The sequence below is a fragment of the Diadema setosum genome, chromosome 2, assembly GCF_964275005.1.
Source record: "Diadema setosum chromosome 2, eeDiaSeto1, whole genome shotgun sequence".
NCBI lineage: Eukaryota > Metazoa > Echinodermata > Echinoidea > Diadematoida > Diadematidae > Diadema > Diadema setosum.
The window spans coordinates 3,934,585-3,957,357 of NC_092686.1; the positions used below are offsets into that span (position 1 = coordinate 3,934,585).

At 39.7% G+C, this 22,773-nt stretch overlaps 1 protein-coding gene across 1 annotated transcript in view; it reads right to left on the reverse strand.

Annotated features, from left to right (window-relative positions):
• LOC140239012 (protein CFAP20DC-like) overlaps positions 1 to 22,773 on the reverse strand; it is a 72,844-nt gene extending 50,071 nt beyond the window's left edge. The window contains exons 1-17 of the mRNA XM_072318913.1: positions 22,647 to 22,773; positions 22,034 to 22,120; positions 20,551 to 20,644; positions 19,570 to 19,642; positions 18,719 to 18,833; positions 17,593 to 17,749; positions 16,177 to 16,274; positions 15,044 to 15,125; positions 14,393 to 14,511; positions 11,720 to 11,783; positions 10,548 to 10,679; positions 9,174 to 9,788; positions 8,292 to 8,361; positions 7,205 to 7,322; positions 5,258 to 5,731; positions 4,011 to 4,232; positions 2,673 to 2,755 (exon numbers count right to left, since the gene is read on the reverse strand). Of these exons, the coding sequence (XP_072175014.1) occupies positions 2,673 to 2,755; positions 4,011 to 4,232; positions 5,258 to 5,731; positions 7,205 to 7,322; positions 8,292 to 8,361; positions 9,174 to 9,788; positions 10,548 to 10,679; positions 11,720 to 11,783; positions 14,393 to 14,511; positions 15,044 to 15,125; positions 16,177 to 16,274; positions 17,593 to 17,749; positions 18,719 to 18,833; positions 19,570 to 19,642; positions 20,551 to 20,644; positions 22,034 to 22,120; positions 22,647 to 22,667 (2,624 nt within the window). The 5' untranslated portion in view covers positions 22,668 to 22,773. The remainder of the gene's footprint in view (positions 1 to 2,672; positions 2,756 to 4,010; positions 4,233 to 5,257; positions 5,732 to 7,204; positions 7,323 to 8,291; positions 8,362 to 9,173; positions 9,789 to 10,547; positions 10,680 to 11,719; positions 11,784 to 14,392; positions 14,512 to 15,043; positions 15,126 to 16,176; positions 16,275 to 17,592; positions 17,750 to 18,718; positions 18,834 to 19,569; positions 19,643 to 20,550; positions 20,645 to 22,033; positions 22,121 to 22,646) is intronic.

Below are 22,773 nucleotides of genomic sequence, written 5' to 3' on the forward strand. Positions count from 1 at the left end.
TAAAATCAAGGGGTACAACTTTTTGTTGGTTTTGTGAAGCAGGGTCACACATTACCTTCTGGCAGGAGGGAAACAACAAACAATAATGACAAGAAGGTCTGTAGATGAAGTTCACAGCCATGTACTAGGCTTCCTCACAACAATATATTATGAAGACTTCACTAAATACCCCTTGTCAATATGCAATATCGTAGTAGCATTATGTTGTGTTATTTTGGTGTCTCCACAATCCCAACTGTGACATGCAACATTTGCCCACACTACTATTCCACTGTGTCTTGCCTCCCTGTCACCCATAGCCATAATAATTGCTGATGACAACAATTACAAAAAACAATTCAAAGAAAGAAAATAATAACTACAGAAGCACTTCAAAAGCACAGAACTCTGCCAAGTAGCTCATTTCCACAACTGATCTTGGTCTTCCATAGAGATCACTAATTTCCACATATGTATGCATGCTGAAATCGCCTGATTTCCAAATATAAAAGCCTTTTCTTATGTCATTAACCTCCAGATGTGCGGTGTGCCTCACCTTAGCAGAAACTAGAGGATGCACTTAAGCGCGTGTATGCACACCTACAAACAAAATGTTCATTGACCCGACCTGCCAAAATATCAAAAATCCTTCATAAAATCCATGAAAATTGCCGGATCATTACCAAAATTGACTATCTGTTCCTTGTGTCATTCTCAACCTTTCCTGTATGTTTCATCCAAATACATTCACAGCTTTTTGAGTTATTTTGCACACGGACAAACAAACCAACAAACAAACCAACGCCAATGAAAACATAAACTCCTCCATTAAGCCAAAAAAAAAAAAATGTTGTATTGGCGTAACATGAGATTTTCAAATAGGGTCGGGCGGGCAGATTTTTTTTTTTTTTCTACCTGTATTTTACACGTAAAACTCATGTTTAACAAAACCCCATTCGATAGAGAGGGTCTGTTGCATCCAAAGTTTGTTATATCATCGGTTTAAAGGCAATAAATATTAAAAGAGAATCATATTTTGGACATGGAAAAACACCCTTGTCCCCCACTCAAACCCACAGGAGACCGCATGCATGTTCCCGTTTTTCGCGGCCATTTTCCGACACCAGCTGCTGTTGTTGTTGTTGTTGTTGTTGTTTTTGATAATTCGCAAACCCGTATCGCGCCCTCTCTCGGTAAAAACGATGTATTTTCTTCTTCTTTTTTTTTGTGGAAAAGTTCAGGGTCGGGGTTTTTTTTAGGGTCGGGCGGGTTACGCCAATATGATTTTTTTTTTTTCTGCCTTAGCGGAGGCAATGATATGATGATGATGATGATGAAGATAGTGGCAGTGATAATGATATTGATGGCAGATGGATAAAAAAAAGGATGATCAGATCTTTATGGCACCTTCAGGCCAACCCATGGTGCTCCAGAACTCCACAAGATGACATTACCACTGCCACTAGAACTTGGCTCACACCTATCATAATCTCTGGGAGTTGGTGGTTGGGGGGGGGGGGGGGGGAGGGGGAGGAGGAGGATAAATGCCATCTCTATGTGAGGGGTTAAAAGTTCATTTGGGACTTCCCATCATGGAACTCACACACCCACAACCAAGAAAACTTGGTTATGTGATTGCAATGTCGGATCTTCCAGGCCTCAGGGTTTAGAACAAAGTACTTTTCCTCTTCTAACAGTTGTCGGCGAACAAGAGGTTGGCATCGCTGGGGGTAAGAATGTGTATCCAGATTTTCAAGTGTGTATTTCCCATCACTGTCAACTTGGAAATCCTAGGGTCACTTTTCAGGGTTGTATTTGTTTTGTTGATAGTGGTGGGTGGTTTCACAGTACATCACACAGCTCTCACTTGGATGTCTTTCTAGACTTTCAAACTACAATTGTATAACTGCGTAGATGAGTTCGTATGCACACTTCAAGCACATGGTGTCAAATACAAAAGTCTTAAATTGAATGGCAGCCACAGTCCATTCAGCAAGACTGTTTCCACTTACATTTACTACAATGATCAAAGCAATATTTTACTACGTCAGGGATAGTGGCCAAAGGTTACTGTAACAGTGGATTTTTTTTTTTTTTTGTGACTAATTTTTCACGCTCAGGTTCAGCTAGGTAAGAAGAGATTTGCACGTGTTTAATTCCGTGCAATCAAGACACCAACTACTGGAATATATGGCAAGCAAAAATATTTGTATGCTTTTAATTTCGCACTAGTTTCTGGTTGCGCGAAATGCGTGAAAATTTCCACATTTACAGTATCCTCTTTATGATCTGCCCACAAACATGAACAAGCTCTTATTAACTTCCATCGCCTCTTGAAAGCATATATGAATTCTGGTGGGTAAGCAAAATGGGTCACACACTACCCCACTACCAGAACTGTGACCGACTGTCCTATACTCATTTGTATACAGGTGTACACAGTGATGGATATCGGGAGTGCGACAGTGCTTACACAAATACGTCTAAAAAAAATCTCAAACATCTGATAAAAGTCTGAAGTGCAATAAACTGTAGACATTTCAATGCACTTGAACTGGAAAAAAAAAAAGAATCTGAAAAGTGGGTTTTGGGTAGAGTAAAAAATGTCTAAAATCAGACTAAATTCTGAACTCTCACACCCCTGGGACATAGCAAAGTTTAATGAGCTCTTCAAAGCACTGATGTCTTCTTACCTCGGGTTGGACTGCATGAGGGGATTTCCAGCGGGCTCATAGTTCATTTCTTCCTGGTATCCCTTGCCTCTATGCAAATTATCCTGTGAGAGGAAAGAAAGAAAAGAGGAAAAGAAAGAACAATTTCAGTGGCATTGATGCTGCAGTAGTCAACCAGGAAATAGGCAAAAACATTGAAAATTGATGAATTGTAAGAAAATGGCTGAAGACAGTGTGACAGTCACACAGAAACAGGTCAGATTGTGTTTTTAATCTGTGACTCACTCTGCCATGAAAATCAACCAAAGCTGCTTTAATCATGTCACACGCATTCATTTCTTTAGGCTGAAATGAATCATCTACACTGAGGAAGCAAAAGGGACATGTTCATGCTGAACAGAAACGACTCACTTTTAAACACCATTCAAATAATTCTCATGTGATTAATCTTTGCATGTTGGAGATTCGTGCTTGCTCCAGTCACATAGCTGAGCTGCATGTGGAATATCATCTGCATCTTACAATAATGCTATTGAAAGTATCAGTGACAACTGCAGTTGTACAAGACCATGGAACTACAGTACATTATTCAATAAAAATATGACTGCTTACAATCCAGAATTGCTTCACAACCCTTAATACCTAAAAGCACAGAAATGGAAGTTATCTAAATTCTATGGGTAGAAAGTGGTTGCTGTCTACACGATTGAACATCAGTCTCTACTCCAACTCTGTTTGCTTTACAGAAGAACTGTCATTCCATGGTCAAATTGATTGATTGAAATGACTCTAAGAGTCCATCAAACAATTTAGAAGAATTTCAAAGTGTCTGAGGTTTGAACTCAGGTGTGATGATGGCTACCATAATAAACTGTAGGCATTTTTTCAATGAGATTATGATGTGTAATTGGCTCACAGCTCTTTCAGCTAAAAATAAAAACATCAAAAAGGCTTGTATTTTTGTAAACACACAGCAATTTTACGACCCCTTGAAAACTCAGCTTTGCTATAGGAAGTTGACTCAGAAGAATTCATTTTAAATGTGAAGGAATATCACTGACTCATTTTAAACTCATCATTGAAAATAGAAACATACATGCACTACAAATTTGATTTAATGGGAGACTGGCTAGCTGATGACATCATTGACTTTTTTCAGTTTGCATGCATGATTTTCAGAGGCATCACAGTTCCATGTAAACGTGAAATTTTTGATGTTTCATGACACTCAATTAATTAAAGTCAGCATGAATCAACTGTGGAGTTTCTCTTTGAGGCCGGCATTTGATGATCCACCCACAGGTTGGGTTCATAGTACAGACAAAGCAAGGACAATGAGAGAGTTCTGGCCAGACTCACCGGAGGTCTCCATGTGCTGAAGGTCGTGGTCGTGTCGCCACTGGAGCTACTCTCGTCGTCGTCACCGTAGTTGTGGATCTCGAAGCTGTTGTTGGCTGCTCCCTCGTTCCTCTCCTCGTACAGCTCTTCCAGCTGCTGCCTCCTCAGGCTGGCTAGCATGTTGGCCTCCAGGGAGGAGGCCAGCGAACTGTTGTTAGACTGGTACTTCCGCCAGTCATAGTCCTTTCGAGAAAAGAAATCAATCATTCCAGTATTGAACTCACACACCAAGCGGGAGCACATCTTAGTGGTCCATACGGCCATGCACTGATTATAGTGATATTATAGTTGCTATTACAATATGTGACCGTGCATCACAAAACGAACAAAAAGTTGCACCCCTTGATTTCACACTAGGACTCAAAAAAGGTGAAATTGGTCAACCGAGTCAATCTTGAGTTTTTCATACTTTCTGAAAGAGCTATCCTTCTTCTACATTATTCTTAAGTTTGGGATCATAACATGAATGCGTAAGTGTGTTTTGAGCAGTTTTTCTACAACTCTTTTTGGGGGGAGAGTAGAATGATCAGATATGTCTTAGTGGCCCCCTTTCATTTTTTGAAATCCTTTGCATACTCTTCACTTTCAAGTCTAATAACTTTTTAAAAGGATAATGCTACTGCTTTGAAAGTTGGCATTAATTATGGACAGGATGTGTTGATAGAGCTTGCTTAATTTCAGCATAATCTGATAATCCCTCCATTGTTGTTGCTCCGGTTTTTTACATCCTGTTTTTTGTCCCATTCATCGCACAGCCAGCACGATATGGTAAAGATTAAGCGCTTGAATAGACACTGTACTTCAGGGCCTCTTTTGTCAGTTCACACTTTTCCTGAGTGTGTGTTTTCTTTCCAGTATTTAGAGAGGTAAGGGAAGTCCATTTGAATTGAGTTATACATCATTTTAAAGCTTAGAGTCTGCTCTTTCAGAATCTGCCCTTAAATAAAAATTCATGTCTGGTGACTTTTTGTTGGTTTTGTGATGCAGGGTCACATATACAGTATTCATATAATGAACTAAATAATTAAACAGCTAAATATGTTCATTTTTTAGACAGTTAATATAGTTACAGAAGATCACCGCATTGGCTACACATCCACATGTATACAGGTATGACAATAAGGACCATGCGTGATGTTCAGGTCCTATTAGATACTGATGTCTGCTTTACAACGGGAATATAAAGTTGATGCTGATAATAGACTCACATCAGAGAGGCGTGGGTCATCCTTTGGAATCTCCTTAAGGTGCTTAGACCTAATGCTCATCCGAGACAGGGACCCCCGGGGTGGGGCAAGATTCTGGGATGCCCCGCCCTGGCTCTCGGCCAGCGCTGCCAGCTTGCTGCGACGTAGCGTTGGCGACAGGCTCAATGCTGGCTGTTGGGGCTGTCTGTCGCCCTCGCCTCTGGAGCTACTTCTGACTGCATCCCTGCCACCATTCTCTACTGCCCTCTTCGGGGAGTGTGAGCGTTCGATCGTCTGCTTGACCTTTAACCTCCCACTGCCAGGGCGATCATCATCCGAGTCGGAGTCGTCACTGAGTTGGGCATTTCGCAGGAAATCTGTCTCAGGACTTATCAGGTCACGCGATGACCCTTTGCTAGGCTCAAAGTCCTCACCGTCATCAGCTTGGCCAATGTTTGTTGGTGTCTTGCTGTCAATTATTTGCTGCATTTTCATCTAAAAATTAAAAAATAAAATAAAATAAAATAATTTGGAAACATCCAAGATTAGGTGCATGCACCAGGGACCGCAACCATGAGTATTTCTTCATATACTGCCAAATTGCTGGGCAAACATTCCGAAATAGAATATTTGTCTCTTTTTCCAGTTTTACAGTCACTAGTTATCATGATCTGTGTTTGACATACTGATGTAAAGTGATGAAATCTTAACCACAAATTCTGATGACACAAACTCTGTCATCCCCCATGTGCTATAATTGGCGAATACCATGTCAGGGCAAAAATCTCTTCCATGTTTGACTTGACCTTAGTAATTAGAGTGAAATATGACAGAAAGAAGTTGTGAGATGTCACATCCTTGTCTACTGTGCATGCCCATAATGACCAAAATTGATTTATTTGCAACTAAATGAGCAATAAATATCAAACTTCAAATCAGAAAAAAAAAATCTTATTTTGTAATTTTGGTCTGATGTTGTAAACCATTCTCTGTTCTGACCTTGAGTTTCTTCTTCTCATTAACTTTTTTGGTGCCAGGGAATTTGGACAGTGTTCACAAGGCTATGGGCAATTCTGTGCTGATTGGCACTCAAAAGCAAACAAAAAGGTTAAATGTGACCCGCTACAACAAAAGGATCCTAAAGTCGCTGACGGCTGAGCCGAGAAGACCGAGTTTGAAGTCGCATCATCTAAATTGGTCTAAACAATCAGATTTCTGTTTTTGGCATAATTTTGTAGTCTAATGTTTTGTCCATCATCTGCTGAAATTTCGAAGCTAAATGATTAAAGGAAAGGCAAGAAATCAGCGTTTTTCTGGGACATGATTTTCCAACTTGCAACGTAACAGAAACGTGTGCGAAGATTTGGATTTAGTGCCGCAGCTAGACACCGCCCCTAGCAACGAGGGAGTGATCTTATTGGTCAGTGCGTGCCACCCTGATTACTGATAGGTTGTGCGTAGACCGCTGGCGCTAAGCTTGAATGAACATCGCGGAGGTCGCTAGGAGCATACCTTCTATTGTCAAGCGGTGAAAACTGTCTCGCCTCCACTTGATCATGATTGCCTCGGAAGGAAAGCTTTGAAGGCGTTTTTCTTCGGAAGGAAAACTTTGAAGGCGTTTTTCTCGAAACTCTGATTTCAACAACCACTTGACATGCGCTAATAAAATCATCGATATCTCCGCAACCGAGTACTTATATGAGTTGTGCTATATATGAAAATATAGTCGAAGATTAAGGGAATAATGTCATGCCATTTTCAGAAAATTGTCCTCCCCCGACTTTCAGATCTTTTGTTGTAGCGGGTCACAAATCAACTTTCAACATAGATTTGAGCACTTTTGAGTCATGAAGAGAAACAGACTAACACTGTGCAGAGTTCTAGATATTAACTTCTGTCGTAAAGGTTCAAATAAAACAAAAACAAACAAATAAGCAGACAAAAGCACAAAGACTGAAGCTAGCTGACCTGTAATTTCTTAGGGTCCAGCTGCCTGGAGTTTTCAGTTGCTCGAATTGGGACGGTATGAGGTGGAGACATGAATGTATAGAGATTACCCTTGTCCTTAGGCTCTGCCTTCGATGACCTGTACATAACAAATACTCAGCAAGTTAGAAAGGAAGTCACACAAAAGGATGGTACAGTTTTGTTTTCTTTTCTTTTCTTTTCTTTCACTTTTTGTACTCAGTACTTGAGTATACAATTAACTCTAAACACATTTGTGGTGTGGTATATGCTTGTTTTATCTTGCTTTGTAGGCCTTAAATTGTTGAAGCAGAAATGGGATGTTGAATCTTATGGCACCTGGTTTTATTGCACTTGAAAACTATGACAATGGGAGATATTCATCTTTGGTATGAAGTGGCTTCACATCACATCCTCCATTAAGTTTTAAAAAGTACATCACAGCATTATAAACTGTATAAATATTAGCAATTACGATGCAGCAGCTAGAAAACAATCAATAAGTGAACAGCATCACTGCCTACGTGGTGTATTTTATTTTTTTGTTTTGTTTGGTGTTTATATTTTCTAGACAAGGTCCCTATTGGCAGAATTTAACACTAACAAGAATGTTGCTTCTCAGAACACAAATAGGTCATAGATCATCTCTACAGTGAGAAATTGTTAAGTTTTCTCTGAATAGGAACACTTTTTTTCACATTCATCAATGTGGATCTCAATCATGAATTCAACTACTCATGAAATTGTCTTACAAGTCTCGACACATCAAATTATCATACTCATGAAGTAATAGCATATATATACTGTAATTGCCACTGTTACTTAAACTCAAAACATATCCACATATACTAATAAACAGTTTTTTGGCTACTCTTACACTGCATTAGCAAAGTCAGCTCTTATTTCTAAAGAAGCAGTGCCAAGCTAACAAAGAAATCATGAACATGGCATTATCATTAAAAGCCAGGAAAATGTGTCCTCATAGACATCACACATTATATCAGTAGAATGTGACACTGTCAATTCATAGAGTTAGATATTTCTTATGACACTACAGATTCTTTGAAATATACAAAAATGATTCCTATACCTGCTTGAAGACACTGTAGACTGGTTTCCTTCAGGTTCTGAAGTCTCTGCTGATATGGCCACTCCTGAATCTATTTGGGGCACAAGTAAATATTCAACAAATATACTATCATAAATTTGTGTCTTTCACTGATATCTCACTCCCCCTCCCCCCCCCCCCCCTCATATAATTGGTGGATTCAACACAGGACAAACTATATGATATGTAAATCATTTCCTTCAAATACTGATGATAAAATCCCTTCAAAACTGATGATATAAACATTGAAGGGCCAGGATGACAATAACACTAGTCTTCCATTAATAATGAGTTGAAGCTTGATGATGAGATGTGGACAGATTCACAAAGCAGTGGCATTTTGCTAAGCTCTTATGCAATATTGCTTCTCACTTGGTGGTGAATAAAAACAATGAAGTAAGACAACTGCATCGCATGAAATACATCAGTGTTTCAGTGAAATGCTTCGGAACTGGATTATCAATTACATACCACTTGCTAATTTGCCAAAGTACATACACTGGAGCTGTTAGGATTTAATTCCATCATTTTTGAATCTCATTTGTCATTCTTTTTTTTAATGAGGAGGGGGTATATTTGAGGTTTTAAAAAAATCCAGTGGCCGATAAATTAACTTGACATCATAAAAAAGAAATGATGATTATTGAAATATGCTGTCATCTATATCAATGATGTAAAGTATTGAAATAAACTGAAATAAATTGATGTCATTGTGTAATGTACCAACTACCACTAATGACCCCTTTGTATCTACTACAAGCAAACAAGGGAGAGAGAGAGAGAGAGAGAGAGAGAGAGAGGGGACTTTCAGGGTCTATTTCTTCTGCAAGTACTGCCAACCAACACAACTCATATGGCACCTACCTGAGCCGCCCAGTCTTACGCTGACATCTGCACCATTCTTGATCACTCTCCCTTCCACTGACTGCACCATAGACATCCTTTGAGTCACAACATCGGCATCCTCTCTAGCGACACTCTTTGAGATAGGATCCTCCTCGCCCCTCGTCGCACCCTTCTCAGACATTTTTGGTCCACCACCACCACCACCACGCTCCTTCTTCTTCCTCCGGGGGATCTTGCTCCGCCCCGAGGCCATTCTACCCTGCCTGCTCCCCCCGCCTTCATCAGACTCGGACAGGCTGTCCAATCGAGTTCTGACCTTCCCGGCAGAGTTGCTACTCTTCATCATATTGCTCAGACCAGCTGACAGCATGTCCGCCGAATCACTCTTGCCTGGATGGGGGTTACTGTCTCTGACGGCTCCACCCGACCGGTGCCTGCTTCTCGCCGAGGCAAGGTCAGCGTCACTGGACTCATCGGCATCGCTGCGCCCAGCCTCCCCACTCTTCTTGCCACTGGACGGTCTCACTTTGACCACTCGTCGCGATCGTCCGCCAGAGTTTTCCCTGGGAGGGTGTGGCTGTCGATCCTCGATGATCCCAGAAGATGTCCAGGTATTGCTCCCTGCCAGGGTGCCTAGAATTAATCATATCACGAAAAAACTTTTATGGCCTCATAAGATATCATTCAACTGCTATCAAAATGTTGTAGAATGGCCTCATATACGTGTCTAATGGCAACAGCAATATCAAATCAAACAAATAATTTCACTGCACAATGTAGTTCCACATATATTTCAACAATACAAAAGCTTGCAATAAACAACTTAAGCATGTACCAAGTGAAAGTTTAGCATTTTCACTTTCCCTTTGACCATTGATCTACACGTACGACCCCATGGCCGAAAACTTAATCTAGAGAATCTGTACCTGGGAATACATACACTGTATATACACAAAGTTTCATGAAAATACATTCAGGCATTGTAGAGTGGGGGGAGGAGGGGGGGGATTGTGAAATTTTTGTATTTGACCTTGACCTTAAGTGTGTGTGTCCAGAAGTTGAAATGCATAGCTTCGTCCACTCCTACATACATATGTCAAGTTTCATTTGGATACCTCAAATGGTGCTTAAGTTATGCTGTCCACCAAATGGATTACAGACTGATGGAAGAACAGTTGGAAGGACGGACACACAACCCAAAAACATAATACCTCTGCCAACACTTCGCAGTGGCAGCATAACAAAAGCATTGCTTTGAAAATACGGAGCATCTCAGTCTTTTATATCACACTGGCCTCCAAATCTTTTCTCCTGGTGGACAAGGAAAAGCTATCTGTACTGTATGGCAAGGATGGTGTGATTTACTATATCTTACTGAATCTCTACACTCACCCTTGTCGATCCCGTCAGGGTGCTGTATCTCCGTGCCTGGGTCTGACTGCTGTCGCTGATGACCATGGACCACTAGTTTGTTGACCTCTCCAGCACTGGGTGGGGCCTGGCCTCTGGCACTGTGAAGGGGGTCTGCAGGGTCACAGTAGGCATTCACAAGCATATTAGACCATTGTACTTCTACTTGCAATGCTAACTAGGAAACCTACTATTTTAATTTTTTTGTTGTTTTTTTTTTTGGGGTAAAGTAATCTTCATACTTACCTCATACTTTTGAGCCTCTGATACACAGAGATGGACCACTTCAAATCCAGCAGTCACTCTAGAACTTGACATGCATTACTGGTAGTACCTACAATCCATATCTATGCTTATTTCCCATCAACTAAAAGACATAGTGGAGCAAAGGGCAGCTGGTTACACACATCCTGTACATTGAAGTAGACCATGGTAGCACACTGCCAGGTATGCAATGTACGGTACAGCTCTGACATGATACAAGCAGGTTTACATGCAAGAGGCTTTTCTGTTACTGATATTTCACTGTGCAGAATAACCATCCTACATCCACAGGTAACCACAAGATCCTATAACACGGGGATTTCTGCACAAATATTGAAAGAGAAACAAACTCATGCTGCAAGAGGTTCATGTAACTATCATCTACTGGTTCAATGTTTGGGCTTTATTATGGGATATTAGACACTGAACTTGAGGTTGACACACCAACAGCTTTCTACCATCACAATGCTACCCGACTGGACAACAAATACGCAAATATTGCAAGAAGGTTAAAGATTTTCAGAGGTTTGTTTAGCATTCTTCCTATCTCTATGAAGCCTTATTTCCAACAATAGAAAGTATGCCATCTGAGTGAGGATTCTGTCTGAATAACATTCAAATAAAGATTTCATTTTCTGAAACACGAACTATAAAAGAAAGATTGGCACAATATCTCAGTGGCTACTATGTATTTCCAGACTAATGATGCACAAAGTGTGCATTGGTTTCATGATGACAATATTGTGACACGACTGCCATTTAGCAGCCACTTCCTTTCTAGGAAAGAGATGACATGTAGAATTAGATGAATCATCGATACAGATATGAGCTCCAAAGGTAATCAAATCTTTGGGAGCCCAATGAGGTTACTGGCCAGAGTTCCGTCTCACCTTCTGTTCTGTGGGGGCCGGAGTGTGATGAGCGACTGGTCCTGCTTCCAGTGGCACTGGAGCCCTGTTAATAAAACAAGTTTACACTTCATCTACTTTAAAACACTGGTGTGACTTGCAATGAAACTGATAATGACGTGACAAATGAATTAAAGTCATAGGTTAAGAATACCAGCTTGATTAAAGCACTTTCACTGTAGCCTTCCCTTCCATTTTGATGGGGATATTTCATTTTCATTTCATTTATGTTTCCACACAAATTATAGTGTTGTATTTTTAACATACATCCGTGACAATAAGAGACAACACATATTTTGTAAACTCAGTATATAAGACTATCATAATATTACATGACACAAATGCACTTAAATAAGACTACCCCAGAACATTTCAGTGTAAAAAAAATTCCATATGAACATTTTCCTTTATATAAAACAAAAGACCCGCGGGTCTAGCGCTCACCTGAGTATCGCAAGTTCACCTTTCACGCAGTCACTAATCTAAATTATTCACAGCTCTACTAAAATTTGACCAGGCTTCTCAAGTAGAAGATGAAAATGTACAATAAGGGCCAAAATTTTTAAAGATTCCTTAATTTGGGGGGATTGGGGGCCCCCTGGGGCCCTCTGGGTGGGGCATGGTGCCCATTTTGATAAATTGAGATCCTGACCCCCTAGGGATGCTACCTGCCAAGTTTGACGAAAATCCATCATGAGGTTTTCAGGAAGAAGATGAAAATGTACAATTCAGGCCCCCATTTGGACCTTCCCAACACCCCCCCCCCCCACCCCCCACCCCCTGCCCCCAAGAGGGGCACCCCTGGATTTGCTATGAACAAACTTGAAACTACAGTCATTAATGTACTCACTCATAGTATTATCTTAGCTCTATAACTTCTGATTCTAGAGAAGATTTTTAAAGATTCCTTCATTTTGGGGGGTTTGGCCCCCCGGGGCCCCTGGGTGGGGCATGGTGCCCATTTTAACAAATTGAGATCCTAACCCCCTAGGGATGCTACCTGCCAAGTTTGGTGAAAATTGGTCATGGGGTTCTCAAGAAGAAGATGAAAATGTATAATTTAGGCCCCATTAGGACCCCTCCCCACCCCCTCCCCAGGGTCCCAAGGGGGGGGGGGGGCACCCCTGATTCTGCCATGAACAAACTTGAAACTACAGTCATCAATGTACTAACTCATAGTATTAACTTAGCTCTATCACTTCTGGTTCTAGAGAAGAAGATTTTTACAAATTCCTTAATTTTGGGGGGTTTGGGCCCCCCTGGGGGCCCCCCTGGGTGGGGCATAGTGCCCATTTTAACAAATTGAGTTCCTAACCCCCTAGGGATGCTACCTGCCAAGTTTGATGAAAATCGGTCTTGGGGTTTTCAAGAAGAAGATAAAAATGTAAAAAGTTTACGCACGACGGACGACGGACGACGCACGCCGGACGAAGGGCGATCGCAATAGCTCACTTGAGCCTTTGGCTCAGGTGAGCTAAAAAGCACTTGGAAATGATTTTAATTCAGTGAAAAAAAAATGACCACTCCTTAATCTGCTTTATGATACAGTCTCTTTGACTTGATGGCTGCTAAACTTTACTTTACTTTCCATAGGTGACCTACAATTCAACAGAGATCTATTCACCATCCTTTTCTCCCATACTCTTCAGGTTGTGAATTAAAAGGAAAATTACCTTCAGATGCTTGTAAACATACAACTATTACTACTGTAGACAACTAAACTTTAAATCTCTGACATGGTAAGAAACACAATCAGATGTTCATAACATTTTTCTCAGTCATTGGCCCTAAACTGTACAATGAAGCAAAACTATCCAAGCTGCACAGGGTAAGGGAAACTAGAACCACCTCAACAAATGTAAACACTCCTGCCATAACTCCTGAAAAAGAAAGGTTTTAGTCCTTGAACATGGTTGCCATTGTAACACCTTGTTTGATGTACATGAAAAATATGCCTCACACACCTATATCTGTATCATGCGTACCTAGTTTTATCACTTAACCCTTACAGACAATTTAAAGGGATGGTACAGTATTGGTAGAGATGAGAATTGGGCTTTTAACTTTTTGTGAGATACCAAGAAAACACTTATGATAAAGTACAGAGCATACCATTTAAGAGGAATTCAAAGTTTATTTGATGAAAATCGGGTTTGGAATGATTGAAACATCCAAAAACAAAGTAAAACAAAGCGATCGTAATAAAGTGTGGGTCCCACACTTTATTAGAATCGCTCTTTTTTTGATATCTCAGCCATTTCAAAACCAATTTTCATCAAATAAACATTGAATTTTTCATAGAATTACATGCTCTTTCATATTTCATGAGGTTTCTCATTATTTCACCAAAAAATGTTAGAAACCTGAAATTAGGTCTCAACCAAACCTGTACAATCCCTTTAATAGTGTGATGGCTGAAACAGTCAAACTATACTGACTGAGCTCTTTGCTGATGCTCAATAAAATAAGGCTGCACTCATAGGTATATAAAGTTTTGTGAATTATGCTATTACTGTGAGGATGTCTGTGACCAAATGTCAAGGCCAACTAACCGACTGGACTTTACCAATCATGTAATGACATCTTAATATCCCCGCCCCTTTCATACTTCACATGGTGCGGATATAATTAAGTAAAGAATCACAGAATTCTCACCTCTCTCTGCCCCGAGGCTGAAACCTTTCTCCCTGATGATGTAGAAGGTACAGGAACCTTGGTGCCAAAGGCTATGTGCATTGGACGGTCATCTTTGGCACGGAGGCTGGAGTTCAGATCTAGGAATGAGTTTGGGAGATTTGATCTTATACATCAATTCAAGTTTCATTTTTCAGGTTTGTATCCATGTATCTTTATCATCAGCCTTCTGTGTGCTACAGGGATGTTTCAAAGAAAATACCTGAGAATGAACAAGATGTCACTCTTATCACCTGTACAGCAACAGAGCAATTTCTTTAACTACTGAATGTGATAGTCTGTGCCCACTAGATTTCAACTCTATAGCTTAACAGTTGGTGCCACTTCAAATAATTTTCAAGCATTCTACATCAAAAAGATTCTGTTTAGTTCCCTGTATAATGAGAAATTACATGATAATGCTGCTCCCTAACAAACATGTAGTGCCAGGTGTGGGGCTTATTAGATTTCCATCTCTCTCCATTGCTTTAACTTTCACAGATTCTTAAGAACACAGGAATGGAGCCCTAGCAAAACTGCTCTACATAATCCCTCTCTAAATGGCTCTACATCATTTGACACTGATCATCGGTCATTGGTAAATGCTGTCTCTGACCGGTCATCTCAACTCACCAGGTTCCGTGGAGGAGGAAGGCCTGCTTCCGTCGCCTCTCATCTTGAAGTCCACGTGTCTCAGCTTGGCCATGGAGAGCACCTGTGGGGACATTGTCATATAGTAGCAGTGCAACCAGTGAACCAGCAAATAATCAGACTAGACTTGATTTCTACTACACTTCTTATGATACAGAATGACAGTGCAAATGAAAGTACGAATGGCACGGACAAAAGCACACATGAATGTGTAGAACAGACTCCATGCACTTCTATAATATAACCATCTAATGATGCCAAATAGTATTATGAGTGCTGTGCAATGAGAGCTGAAGAAACACATGCCAAAAATGTACTTTTTGGAAGTGTAACACCTAAGTTTCCCAGTAAAGCCCTGTGTCTTATAATACTGTGTAAAATGGCAGAGCTGTCTCTTTAGAATTAAAAAATCCTGTCTTGATAATTATGACAATACACAGCTAGTATCTGCGATAGTAATAAACAGAGCTAGTATCCATGACAGTAATAAACAGAGGCTGCTAAGGGTCTATATGAACTTGATTAGGAAGGACAACAGTGATATATGAACAGCTAAATATTAGCTTAGATTACATTCTTTTCTCATACCATGTCTTTCTCAAGAAAGGCACAACAAAACTCAAAATCATATCAGACAAATGTATAGATAAATGAATCAACAAATCCAAAACATAATGCCACTAGCACTACTGCAAAAGTATCTAGGCATTATTTCTCACTCACAAAATATTGCTTTATTTTCCATAGATATTAACAATGTTACAAGAGGAAGTATCTTGATTAGTAACCAATTACTATGAAAGTCAAATATCTCAGAATTTTAATTGACGAACACAACAGAGAAGACAAAACAAAGGTGGGAAAATAAAGTGTAAGATATATATCACATTTATATAAGATAGTTGCTTAAATAGTTTTCACAGGTAACATGATTATGTGTTTATATAAGTTGTACAGTCACTACTACGACAATCATCTAGGAGACAGAAAACTCCAACATGATTACGTAAACACACAAAAAACACGACATGTTTATCTAACACAAGCCAAGTAAATAATAGAAAGTAGATAGAGTTGTAAAAATAAATGTAGACTATACAAATACTGTCACTAACCTGGGTTAGATGTAGGACGTCTGAACTGAATTGGCAAGTTTTTGGGATTGACGAAATATCTCTGACACTGTTGGTCGGTGGATCACAGTTATACAACACTACAATAGAAAAGAAATACATGCAAGTGCATATGATTAGGTAAGGTTTTCATTTACCGTAAGAATAGTCACATAATCAGTTTTCAGCATCTATGATTTCCTACTTGTGAATACTCATAATTATGAATAAGAATAGAAAGCAATTGGATACCACATTCTGAGGCATTTTTGCTGAAACTTAAGTGCAAAATCAAACAACAATCCCAAAGGAATGTATGGGTAAAAATGAGCTGCTTGGCGGAGGTCAGCACTCTCTGAGAGCTTTTTTAGTTAACCCTAACTTACCTGGGGGGGCATAATGCCCCCCCCCCCTTGATGAATTCCACGACCATTCCGCTGCACAAAATTTTTTGACCGCGCCGCTCGCTGACTTTTTACTTTCAAGTCTCGCGCAACTTTTGAGACCAGATTTGTCGCGCCCGGGCATACCGTTCCGAAGCCACGCCCCTTCAAAAAATTTTCGTCAACCCCAAAATTGCTCAAAAAAGTGATTTTGTGTACAAAGTCAATACAAATTGTGTTTTTTCAATTAATTCATATAAAGATTCATATTTTTAATTTTAATGGCTGAAATGAATTTATTTTAGTATAATTATGCTTCTAAAGATGTGTATGACAAATTCTGCTGAAATAAGCAACAAAAACAAAAGTTCAAAAAAACAGAGAAATACATAAAAAAATGATAAAACAATAAAAAACATAAGAAATTAATTTTGATACTGAATTTTTTTTACGCACAAATGTTTGGATTGTCACTAGAAATATTTACACCAAAAATCAGCATTCCATAAGCTTTTATAAGTCAATTACAGACGAAAATGAGGTTTTTACATATATTTGCATAATTAATTAATTTAAAATAGAAAATGCAAAGTTTTTGAAAATTTAACTTAACAGTCTTGTAGATTACATCCGGCTTTATGTTCATGCAAAATTTTGCGGCGATCGCGCGATCAACGGCCGAGATCTAAAGGGGGGCCGTAATGCCCCCCCCCCCCCCCCCAGGAATTCAAGCTTGCTAAGTAGCCCAGGTAAGATAGGGTTAAAGGTTGCTGCTATTGACTTCAGTTTCCTGCATGGCTCTGTTAACACACAAATGACAAACAATTCCAGGTATGGTAATGCAAGAGCACACATGGGTACGTGTATTCCATGATATGATAATAGTTTGAAAACGTGTAATCTGATTTTGACAATGGCATAAAATTTGCAGTAATGCCATGAGCAAAATGTCACAATGGGCAATTAATATGTACACATACAAACTAACAAACATGGCACGATGTCATGCAGACACAGGTACACACACAATGCCTACCATCATCATCAGTGGTATCTGGGGGTTGATCCTTGAGGGTGAAGATCTTCCTAAGCTTGCAGGAGGCAGAGATGAGGAGAGTGTCCAGAGACTTGAAGGTCTGGCCTCGGAACAGCTCCCCAACCAAGGATACCATGTCAATGGCTAGGTTTAACCACTGATGAAAAACAAAACATGAAATGACATTATCAATTCCAACAATCCCCGTAAAAGAGTATAAAACCATGTTGATAGCCAGGTTTAACCACTGATGAGAAACAAAACATGAAATGACACCATCAATTCCAGCAATACCCATAAAAGTGTTTGTTTGTTTGATAGATACTTTATTTTCTGCAAGTCAATATACTGTATATGCCGAATATTTTGCGAGGTTTTTATTTTCCCAAATTTCGCGAGTCGGGTGCTATCCGCGAAATTAAAGACACACGAAAATATTGACTCTGATCCCTATGTGAATGTGACGTACGCATGTACATTTCTCCGTTCAGTACAGGACTCCATGATCGCGAATTTAACCACTCGCGAAATCGTCCGGAATTCCCGATTCGCGAAAATTTAGACTCGCGAAATATATGGCGTATACAGTACATAAGTTACATAATCATGAACATGTGGGAAATATACAAAGTAAATTTAAAACAGAGTCGTTTGATTTGCATAAACAACAATATAATAGGAAATTAATGATATAATATACAGTATGCATGTCTATGCAGCAGGGATTACAATAACAATTATAGTTAAGAAGCGATTATGCAGAGGGCCGCCATCGTAAGCACTGCTTGAAAAGATGGCTCAAAACATGTGCTTCAAAGATCTCTTTAATAGCCAAGTAAAATTTGGCTCAAGTTGCCCTTCACTGACCTAAATAAATACTGATTATTTAGTGTTTTTAGTAATAACCATGATGTGTCATATCCACTAAGACTATTGAACTTCAGCTTGTTAGCTAGTGACGGTTCTGATCCCTTATAGCCGTTGGTCCTTTCAATAACTCGATAAAAACAAATCACAGCTTCTGGGAATGTTGCTTTGATAAAACCTTGGTAGTGTATCATATAGGGAGCTCAGGTAATATGGCACATCTCTGGTGCAAATGGGCCTGTACACCGTAAATGCTCACCACAGCTCTCTTCATGATAGTGAGGGGTACTTTGGCATGCAGCGGAGTGGCTGAGGTCTCCCTCTGGGCTGTCGAGAGGAACAGCCTTCTCTTGTTGTTGCTCATGTCACTGATTCTAAAACCAACCACGACAAATGTGACAGAAAGACAACATCAGAATACATTGTAAAAGAAGAAAACTATACATGCGAGATAAAAACAAGATTTCAACTTCTTCAGCACTAACACTTATGACTCAATAATATTCATGGTGATGCTCATTAAGGACAGAAATTTTGCAAGGTGTTTGTCCAAAGCAGAAATAAAAGCAAACTCAAGCTATTTCAACACTCTCATTTCAAAGTATCTCTCTAGGTCTACTGTGAAAAAAAAAAAAAAAAAAAAAAAATCTTAACCACTACTTACAGAGACTGGAAGGCAGCATGTGAAGGCTTTGTCCATTGGAAAAAATAAAAAAGATATTTAATAAAATCTGATCTGTACATCAGTAAAGAGGATGCCGATGGACGGCATCTTGCTAGATACATGAAATATGTGACCCGCTACAACAAAAGGATCCTAAAGTCGCTGACGGGTGAGCCCAGAAAATCAAGTTTGAAGTCAGAACACCAAAATCTGTCAAAACGTTCGGATTTCTGTTTTTACATAATTTTGTAGTCTAATGTATCTTCTATCATCTGCCGAAATTTCAAAGCTAAATAACCAAAGGAAAGGCCAGAAAATAGCATTTTTCTGGGCCATGCTTGGCTCGCCCGTCAGCGACTTTAGGATCCTTTTGTTGTAGCTGGTCACATATACATGATCACTTATACTAGATGCAGACAAGAGAATGTTCATGGTGCAGTTCTTACCCAAGCTCCATGGAGAAATCTTGACCAAGAGGCACAAAGAACTGGATCACTAGGTACCTCTGGATCAAGGCCACTGACAAAGAGAGAGAGGGAGAGAGAATTACAACATATGCATACATGCATCTTATATGCGTCACATATTCTACATTAACCATTTTTTTTTTTTTTTTCGGGGAGGGTGAAGAAATTCTACTCACTATAGACATAAAACAAATATATGACTCATGGTTATTCATTTAAATGGAGAGAAAATCTGCACCAAGTACATATTCTTGTCTTCCATTAGTTTCAATCCTGCCTCAAGGTGATCATTCACTCATCAAGGTCTATGATAGATATGTTTGAACTCTTATCCTTTACCACTAGTGACGACATAAACTGGTATAGTGAGTATTTCAGTGAGTCGAGGAAACCTACATGTATACATAAACAAAATTATGTATCAATACATCGAATGGCAATCTCTCACTTGGACTACTCCCACTTGGTCTAATAGCCATCTTCTCTTGACCCACATGGTCTAATCCTGTTCCGTCTACAACCAGTTCGTCTAATGACCATTCAGTTCAATTGCCACTAAGCCTCATTACCAGTCGGTCTATTTCCTGATGGGTTATGCCAATTTCGTCTAATACCCACAGTTTATTAGACAAAATGGGAAAAAGTCCAAGGAAACAAAATTGCATGTACACCATCTTGTCAAAAGATCAAACAGTAATTAGCCAAACTGGGCATTAGACCAAGTAAGAATCGGACCAAACAGATATTTGACAAAATTGATAGTAGACCACATGAGTTTAATCGAAGTAGTGTTTGGACAAACTGGGAAATAGACCATCAGATATTAGACCAAGTGGCAATAAACCCATTGAATAAGTGTATTGTATCGGGACCTTGTCTTCTTGGTGCAATTCCCTGGGCCGAAGTCTCTCCACATGTTGGAGTAGATACTAGTAAATAGGGGTCAGAGTTGATACTCACATGTTTGTTTGCTATCCTTTGGCAGCTGCATTTTGGTGGTGGTCGATGCTCCCTCCAGGCTGTGAATGTAGCTCTTGCATTCTTTGTCAAATGTCTATGTACAACATTCAACAAACAAACAAACAAAAAGAGATAAGAGCCTACAGTCCAAAAAGCTGTTTGAGTATTCACAACTCCCAAGTGCCAAGAGTAATTCCTGAGGAGATGGTGTTTGGAACAACATGAAAAACAAAAAACACACAAGAAAGTTGTTATATGAAATTTAGCTCAAAGAAATGTAAACATTCCTTCATAATAAGTTCTTTTTTATTTGATTCTGCTTGAAGCTTAGGTGTCATCAATATCACCAGAGACTAGCAAGTCTACTTCACCATGTAAATTGTGAAATTACATATGTGTAGCACCATGAATTCAATGTAGCTGTTGGCAAATCATATACATTATTGGATATTTCTTCAAGACTCTTTCAACATACCATGTTGCAAAACACTATTAAATGGACATCATTTAAAAAGTACCTGAACAGCATCAATGACTGTTTGAAACATACCAAGGTAACTAATTCCTACTAGAAAAGACCCCAAAAAACAACCACAGCAGCAAGGAATGTCCATCAATCTTTCCCCCAGCATCTATTCTATATAGCATGGCTGCCACTCTCCAATGCACAGTTGCTGAATTCAACTTCACATTCAGCATCGATCAGCACCCTATTTTGGGGTATCAATGTATAGACCCGACTGGGGTGAAGTACATGTATACTGAAGAAAGGGCCTTTGCAAAGAATACAAGTGTCGGGGAAAAGCTCAAACCCAGCTGGTCTGGTGGATAGTGTAGCATTCAGTCCATAAGAACCATTGCACCTTCTCCTCCACCTTCACAGAGGCTTGCAAGCAGCAGCTGCAAGTAGCATACCATGACTATGGTTTCAGAGCTGCTAGTGATCTAATGCTACATTAACTCCATATTCCCCGCTGCCATAGCAACCCCATTTGCCGCAAACATAGTGCACCGTAGGTAGGTGGGATATTCTCTATCCCCCCCCCCCCCCCCCCCATCCCGCCACATACTCCGGTCTTGTTCATTCTAGTCCTTGTTCTAGTGATCTGGTAGCTTTCAGACATCAGTCTCACGGCATCTAGTCAGGCTGGACTACACATATTTCTCGTGCCCCATTACAGACCACCTCAAAGTTTGTTTTTTTAATGGCCTATTCAGTGCTGTCACATTTTGTTGCATTTCTTCCCGTCTTATCAAGGCCTACATGGTTTCACATCAGCACCGTGACTGCCATGGCAAAATTTTTGACAGCTTAAAAATCTGACACGGCATCCTCAGCCACCATGGCCTGTCATGTTTGCCCATCCTGTCCCTCCCACGTTGTCTTACGTCCAACCCATTTCGTCCTCGGTGGCCTGAAACTTGATTGCCTTGGCTGGCGGGAAGATGGTGTAAAGGTAGCATATAGCAGCCTACATTGTACCTTTTGAATGGATGCCTGTCCAGCAAGCTTCCATTTCAGCAAGGGTTCTTTGCCCTGAGAGCTGAACACCTCCACAAACGGTCCACCCTGCAGGAGCAAAGCAACCATGCATGTATTAATATTGCATACCATTTTGCAAAGAAGAGGTGAATGGTAAAATATTTCACTTTGCAGCATTAGTCTTCTTTCAAACTGTTGTTTTTGCATAAAGCTATCACATACTGTACATATTTGCTTGTGCCAATCTGTTTTGTGTCTCGAGGCATATTTTTTTTTTAATTAAACCACATGTTTATTAAAATAATGTACAAATATTAACCAGCCTCTTGATAAAAACAAGAACAATCCCGCACAATCATACTGAGCAATATTATGAAACCATAAATATCTTTACAGAAAAATCATTATGATGCTCAAGATTCTATAATGCCTTTCTAAGACCTATGACATCACAATGGTCCTACAAGTGTACTTCAAATGCATCAAGAATGAATATTAACCCTGATGTGCCCAGGTACTTCAATAGCCCAGGTACCATACTTAGCTTTGACAAGAAAAAAAAAAATAATTATGACAACGATGAAAAATTGTAAATGAACATTCCAACACCTACCTGAAATTCATTCTTGAACATCTTCACTTGTTATTTCCAATACACGAAACGGTCAAGGTGACAACAGTCAAGGTAGTTATGAGACAAATCTTCATCCCAGAACACTGGAAGAATGTACTGCCAGCAA